The following is a 7,008-nucleotide window of genomic DNA, read 5'->3' as shown; positions in this document are numbered from 1 at the left end:
ACGAAATTTGCATTAAACAGTTCAAGTTCCACACAAACAAACTGTTCCCAAAATTACTTCTAAATCAAAACAAGTGACCATGATAACGATTAAGAGGGAGGCAGGTCGAAATCCTATTCCCCAACTAAGCATCTAGACTCTAATACACTTGCTACTTCTGTTGCATGATGCAAGGATTTTTTCAAAGATAAAACAGCAACAAACACTTCATCAACCAGCATAAGTTCACCGCAGTGCAAGAAAAATATAAGATGCACCGACAGTCGACAGAAAATGAAGAAACTAAAGTTAACAACACAATCAGATCATTTCCTCTACAATCGATTGATTCAGCTTCCATGACAAAGCAAGTCAGCACTTGGGTGTTTATTCAAGCTAACAAGGTAAAAGAAAAGAAGGTAAGCCTAGACTCTGCTATGTACCTAGTAATAATGGCAACAAGGGAGAGAAACATGGCACCAGGGGAGCATCTGAGCCTCTGCAAATTGTGTGGAGGCCCAGAGACACCCCTCCATCTGACAAGTGGGAGCCACGAGGGACAACAAAAATGGTGGAGGGGATGCAAAACTACTACTGTATCATCAATTTTTTGCAATGGCAGGTAACCTATCCAATCAGCCACTTCTACTACTTCCTTGCCCATGGCTCCTCATTGGGCTATCTACCTTCAGCTTTCATTGCTCGTCCATGCTACTCTCATCAAAATATTTCGAGGTGGTTAATCTTCGTCGCAGACCGTCATGGGCAGGAGCGGCGGGTGACTTGACGACGTGGTCAGCATCTTCGGATCCCATGCCATGCGTATCGAGAGTTCCATTGCTGACATTTTGTTCTCTGAAGATGACATCTTTGATGTCCAGAACTCCATGTCCATTTTCATCCATTTGGCAACTGCTGTCATGCATATCAAGGGTTCCATTGCTACCATTTTCTTCACCATGGATGCCGTTCTTGGTGCCCATGAATGCGTGCCCGTTTTCATCACTGTGACCACTCACATCATGAACGGAAGCTGCTCCGTCTTGGGCCTCAATGCCATTTGTGGTGCAATAGGAACTCCGCCCTTCTTGTATCTTGTCAGGTAGTAGTGCTGCAGCACCAACATGTTCTTGCTCCTTGGAAGTGTTACTGCTCTGCGGGTCACCCATAAAGCTTGCAGCTGCAGACTCCCTGGAACGCTTGGCAAGGAATCCAGGAGACATGCCCATGCCACCTGTGCTGCTTCGATGTGAAGAATTGGTATTTGATATGCCGTTGCCATTCACAGAGGATGATGATGATGGTTTGCCATTTCCATCACTAAATGGCAACCCATCATCAACTTTGACTGCTTTCTCTCCAGAACGAGGCTTTGCAAGGAAACCACGTGGGAAGAATGACATGTCCCCTTTGCTTGTATTGTTCCGATTTGGGTTGCTGCTTGACGGTGATCTGCAAGGCCTCGGAGTAAATCCCTGAACAGAAGGTACATCTCTCTTTGCTACATCCAAGGAGTAATTGTCGGATTGTGTATCACCATTGACAAGAACTCCGTTGTTAGGAGTCACAAACACGTCTCCATTGCAATGTACACTTCCATTTGCTGAGGATGGGCTGCCGCCACGGGAGTTGGCAATAAGTCCTTGCTCTGGCCTGCTGAGATGTTCATTACAATGACCATCTATTTTTTGGGAGGAAACTGCCATGCTGCCACCATTTTGACACTCTTCCCTAGAGTCGGACTTCTTTCTTGAGGGTTTGTCAAGGAAACCAAGAGAAAAGAGTGGTTTTGGTTTTCCTGCCATACAATTCTCAAAGGTTGGGACTGATGTTTTGTTGCGTATCACTCCAACTGAATCACCTAAGATAGGTTGTTGTTGCACATTCTGTGTTTCAACTTCTGTTCCAGCTTCCACATCAATATCCATGTAGTCAACTGAATCAATATCTGGGGCAGGTTCCTTGCATTCCTCTTCAGAGGAATTAACTGAAGAGGATTCACATGCAGAATTGCCAGATTGGTCAGCTCTCATGGTATTATTGCCTTCTAACAGAGAACGTGAGTCTCTAGTATCTTCTTCAAGGACATGTAATGCTGATGAAATTGGCTGATGTATACTTCCATTGGTAACGAATTTATCTCTCTCAATGTTCATATGCAAATCCAGGTCTGATACCTGGTCGACGGTATCCATTCTATGCAGGGACTGATTGCTGGATTCAGAATCCTCTCGTAGATCTTCTGTGGACTTTGAAAATGATTCACATTTTAATGACACATCCTCAGGTATCAAATGATTTTGTCCATTTAAAGGAGGCACTTTGCATTGTTTCTCATCTTTTATTGGTTCTTTGACTGGAAGAAGTGGTACAGGACGAGCTGTTCTCCTGCAGTCGTAAAGGGAAAAGGAAAGTTTGTAAGACCAAATGTCCAGAGCATTTTAGCATAGTCTCAGACAGGTAATACTAGTTATATTCGTGACAAAAATGGATTAAATGGAGAACAATTTACCACAAAAAAATGTGAACAAAACAAAATAAGGAAATAAGACAAGTCCAGAATATTTTAATGTGTTAAGAAAATTACGAAATTTATGAAATAAAACTAGTTAGAACAGTCACAGACAAAATGATACTGTACTAATTAAATTTATGAAAAACAAAGTGGAATAAACAGAGAAATAATTTTTGCACAAGACAAAATAATGAAAGCATGATGATAAAGAAAGAAAAATTGATGGTCAGGGAAGTTCCATCTGGCAGCTGTTATCCTAAAATGGTTAAGCCATATTATACAACATTAGAACAATATGGAGGCACATATTATATGAAAGGTCTTTCTTTTGCATAAAGCCAATATGAATTCCAGCATCTGCTGATAGTGTATGTTGTTGGAAATGATGATGACCACATAATTCTAGAGTATAAAATATGCAAAGATCAGCAAGAAAGTAGATATAATCCACTCAAGCTGACATCAAGTAGCAATAGAAAAAGACTTGGATTCAGGTAAGATGCATATATGTGGCACTTCCCCTTTCAGTAGAAATTGATTCCCTAGACAAGGATACACATGATAATTACCTGCTATATAGAAGCATATAGGCACCTTGAGCATGTACTTCCTCCTCCTCAACAACATTCCCCTACAAATCGAAGTAAGAAAAATGGATCAACTGGAATTACGACTCACATATATCTGTATGGTTATAATATAGAGTGAAATGTACCTTGCAGTCATCTAATTTAAGCCAACGTCCTCGATAATGTTTTATGTAGCATATATAATGCCCAAAAAACGAAGCATTCAGCATATCCAGATGAACAACGACAGCATATAGGTCATACTGGTCAGTTCCATCAGTGGTGCTCATGTATGGAGTTAAATCTAACTTCGTAGGGAATGTGACTTTCTTGTTCAGTTTTCCAAATCTACCACTCTGATAACCACAGGAAAGTATATTAGGTGCCACTTCCATAATACAACAGCATGAGATAGTTCTAACAGACTGATGTCCTAACCTGGAATCTTTTGAGAGTAATAGTGAGTATATTTGGAGCTTGATGAACTGTGAGATGTTTCCGTGCTTTAACATAGTCGTTACATCTGCACAAAAGTAGACAATATTTTAGAAAAAGATGGCATTTGATTCAGATTTTGAATCTGAAGTCTATAATGTCTGTAAAGTATATTTGGAGCTTGATGAACTGTAAGATGTTCAATACTTAAATGTGAAGTCTACAATGTCTGAAAATAGATAAAGAGAGAAGGGTCTGCTCTGAACAACAAATGCATCACTTGTGCTTGCCAAAAATATGTAGTAGACCAAGACTGAGGATGGATGACTCCAGGTAATTAACATAATCAAATTACTCCAGCTTTAAATCAACTCTTATTTGAATTCAAAAAGTATATACTAAGAACATAATCACCAACTCACAGAATTTCACAAGACATAATCAGGCAAAATTCCTGGCTATTTGTAGCATTATTGAAAGTAATGTGTCATCATGTATTTTCGAAAGACGTCAACAGACCAAGTGAACATCATCATGTACAAATCCTTAATAGTTAATAAGAACAAGCCGGTCTCAGCATATATATGCCCAAACTAAATCATATAATATATATATATATATAAAATATGAACCTGTAACATTTGTTGCTACATAGCATAAGTGTACGGATGCTGTAAATAGGACTTACCCATCACATTTGTACTTATTGTCCCCATCAAGCCACTCTATAGCAGTGAACTGATCCAAGCATTTTTCCAAGGATTCAGCATCACCATGAATTTCAACTGTCAAGTCCATCATATTCTCATAGCGATTTGAGACCATACCACATGCAGTACACTGAACCTGCACATCCCATTTAAATGTTAGGCATTTGATGAACTGCAACAGATGCATACTGAAAAGACATATCCCTTAAGAATTTAAAGCTGATTAAAAACAGAGCAATCAGAAAGGCAAACTCATTGATTATAAAATATTAAATTTAATGTGGAAACAAAGGGGACCTGAGATTGCAGACGACCACCAAATATGTGCTGAATAACAGTTGTCTCCTGGGTGCTATGATCTACGACCTTCTCACCTCCAAATTCGTCAAGGCAAGCTGATTGCATCTTATCTATTGCAAACCTATAAATAGAACACACAGCACATAGCATTCAAGACAATCCAAGAGAGAGATAGCAAACCCACATACAAGCACATAAAGTAATTCACCTCATAAACTCATGAGCATCTTCCTGTCTACCAAAGCCAAGGTTGCCACCAATATTTGGTAAATGAGAAAGAATGTTCATGGGAGCAAATGGGTGTACGCTATCAAACGCTCTTTGAATATGAGATTGCAGCTCACATAAGAAACACCAATCTTCATGTCTTATAGTACCTGAAATGTTGAGTTGCGTAGAACTGTTAAGATAAAGCTAGATGTTACTACATATTACATGACCATCGTAAACCATCACTTACATTGCCTATAATGGTCCTTTCCTAACAGATAGGCCACAAGTGGCCTCGTGTATGACAGACATTGTAAAACCACATTGGCAAAGCAACTGCACAAAAGGAACAAGAACTATTAGATATTCTATAAGCAAGTGTTTGTCAAGCAAAAGGTGGGGCAAAGATAGTACTCGTATATTATTCCAACATACCTGTTGCCACAGTTCACAAGCCCACAAGTTAAAAACTCGCCGTATTTCGAATCATTGTAATTCCAATTGTACAGCTTTAAAAAATCATCATAAGGATAGATGACCTGTGAATGTAACAAGAGTTGAAAATCTGTTTCTTCATCCAATTGCAAACAATTTCAAGGTCAAGAGTATAATTGCACACCTTGTTTAATTTTCGATGGCCAGGCACTAATGAGATACCGCGATGGCCAGGGACAGGTGACTTCTTACTGTTGGCCTCAACTCCACAGGGTAACTTGTCAATAGGATCCAATAATTTCATTTGTTTGCACTTGAATTTGTGATCAGATTGCCAATGCTTAGACTGACATTCTCCAGAACTAAATAAGAGCATGAATGTAAGACATATATGCTTAGGAGAAATATAGCAGAATGATAGACTAGTGTAAAACTATGTGATATTGATGACTGGAGGCTAGTTAGACAACAAAACAGTGTATAGAAACTCCACGAATGTGACTTCAGGCAAATGATCTGTTGTTCATGAGTCTATTCAATTGATGTTTCATAACAAGCAACACCAAGGGTATAACAGCGCATTGAAAGATAAAAATTTATAACTTTTGCTATGGGCCAAAATACACTCAAGGTGAACTCCATTTTTGTTACAACCAAACCAGGCAAAAACCTCTTGTAAAAAAAACTTCGCTGTTTGACGTGCGGAAATGATCACCATCTAGATAAGAGAAACTCATCAGTACGCCACATATTACATGATATAATAGATAGGCAGTCACTTGAACAATCCAAAACCGCACAAAGAATGAGAGCCTTAGTGACATTAATAGTTAACTTCCGACTGTCCTGTGCAAACACTAACCAAATCAACCGATTACTCATGATAAAACGCAGAATAGACTATAGAGAATACAAAAGGGGGGATAGTTCTTGAAGATATACACTCCTGTTAAGCACTATTTTCAACTCTATATGTTGTCTGGTTGTTCACCAAATACAAACTTCCGATGCTGTTTGGATTTGGGCGCAATGAAATCAATATTGGGCAATGACCAAGTTCAAATACATAGCCTCCGACTATCAAAGACTGCACCGTTTTCACATGCATCTGAGGAAGGAAACTAACTAATATCTATGACCTGCTATGACGTACACAACCAAATCGCACAAGGAACAAGATTTCAATGTTGCACGTCTTGGATCCTCAAGAACCACTAAAATCACTGACCCTAAACACCGAACTACCCAAGCCTCCAAGAAACGACAGCAAAATCACAACACACGGTCATGGACAACAGGGGTAAAGCCAAGAACCGTGAAAGATCCCTGCATGATTGCACGCACCAACTGCAGGATCACCACTATAATCTCCCAAGAACAGATGTTTCCATCAACTATGTATGTCTTGGATCCTCAAGAACCACTTAAATCACTGACCCTAAACACCGAATTACCCAATCCTCCAAGAAACGACAGCAAAATCACAACACACAGTCATGGACAACAGGGGTAAAGCCAAGAATCGTGAAAGACCTCTGCATGATTGCATGCACTAACTGCAGGATCACACCACTCAATAACCTCTCAAGAACAGAGGTTTCCAGCAACTATGCATGTCTTGGATCCTCAAGAACCACTAAAATCACTGATCCTAATTACCCAAGCATCCAAGAAACAAGAGCAAAATCACAATTTCACAATCATGGACAGGGGCAGGACCAAATTGCCCAAAGCATCCAAGAAACGACAGCAAAATCACAATTCACGGCCATGGACACCGGGGGTACGGCCAAGAACCGTGAAGGATCCCCGCACAATTGCACGCGTCGACCACCGAATCACAGAATGGGGGCGA

The 7,008-nt window shown here is 39.9% G+C and overlaps 1 protein-coding gene across 1 annotated transcript in view; it reads right to left on the bottom strand.

The window, feature by feature from the left end:
* Positions 1 to 269: 269 nt before the first annotated feature.
* LOC119335867 (ubiquitin carboxyl-terminal hydrolase 19-like) overlaps positions 270 to 7,008 on the bottom strand; it is a 7,581-nt gene continuing 842 nt past the window's right edge. Inside the window, exons 2-11 of the mRNA XM_037607921.1 lie at positions 5,338 to 5,515; positions 5,154 to 5,257; positions 4,969 to 5,054; positions 4,717 to 4,885; positions 4,506 to 4,629; positions 4,187 to 4,344; positions 3,502 to 3,586; positions 3,210 to 3,419; positions 3,064 to 3,125; positions 270 to 2,367 (exon numbers count right to left, since the gene is read on the bottom strand). Coding sequence (XP_037463818.1) covers positions 675 to 2,367; positions 3,064 to 3,125; positions 3,210 to 3,419; positions 3,502 to 3,586; positions 4,187 to 4,344; positions 4,506 to 4,629; positions 4,717 to 4,885; positions 4,969 to 5,054; positions 5,154 to 5,257; positions 5,338 to 5,515 — 2,869 coding nt within the window. The 3' untranslated portion in view covers positions 270 to 674. The remainder of the gene's footprint in view (positions 2,368 to 3,063; positions 3,126 to 3,209; positions 3,420 to 3,501; positions 3,587 to 4,186; positions 4,345 to 4,505; positions 4,630 to 4,716; positions 4,886 to 4,968; positions 5,055 to 5,153; positions 5,258 to 5,337; positions 5,516 to 7,008) is intronic.

This window comes from Triticum dicoccoides, chromosome 7B (genome assembly GCF_002162155.2).
Source record: "Triticum dicoccoides isolate Atlit2015 ecotype Zavitan chromosome 7B, WEW_v2.0, whole genome shotgun sequence".
Lineage (NCBI taxonomy): Eukaryota > Viridiplantae > Streptophyta > Magnoliopsida > Poales > Poaceae > Triticum > Triticum dicoccoides.
This window is presented reverse-complemented; position numbering and strand designations above follow the sequence as displayed.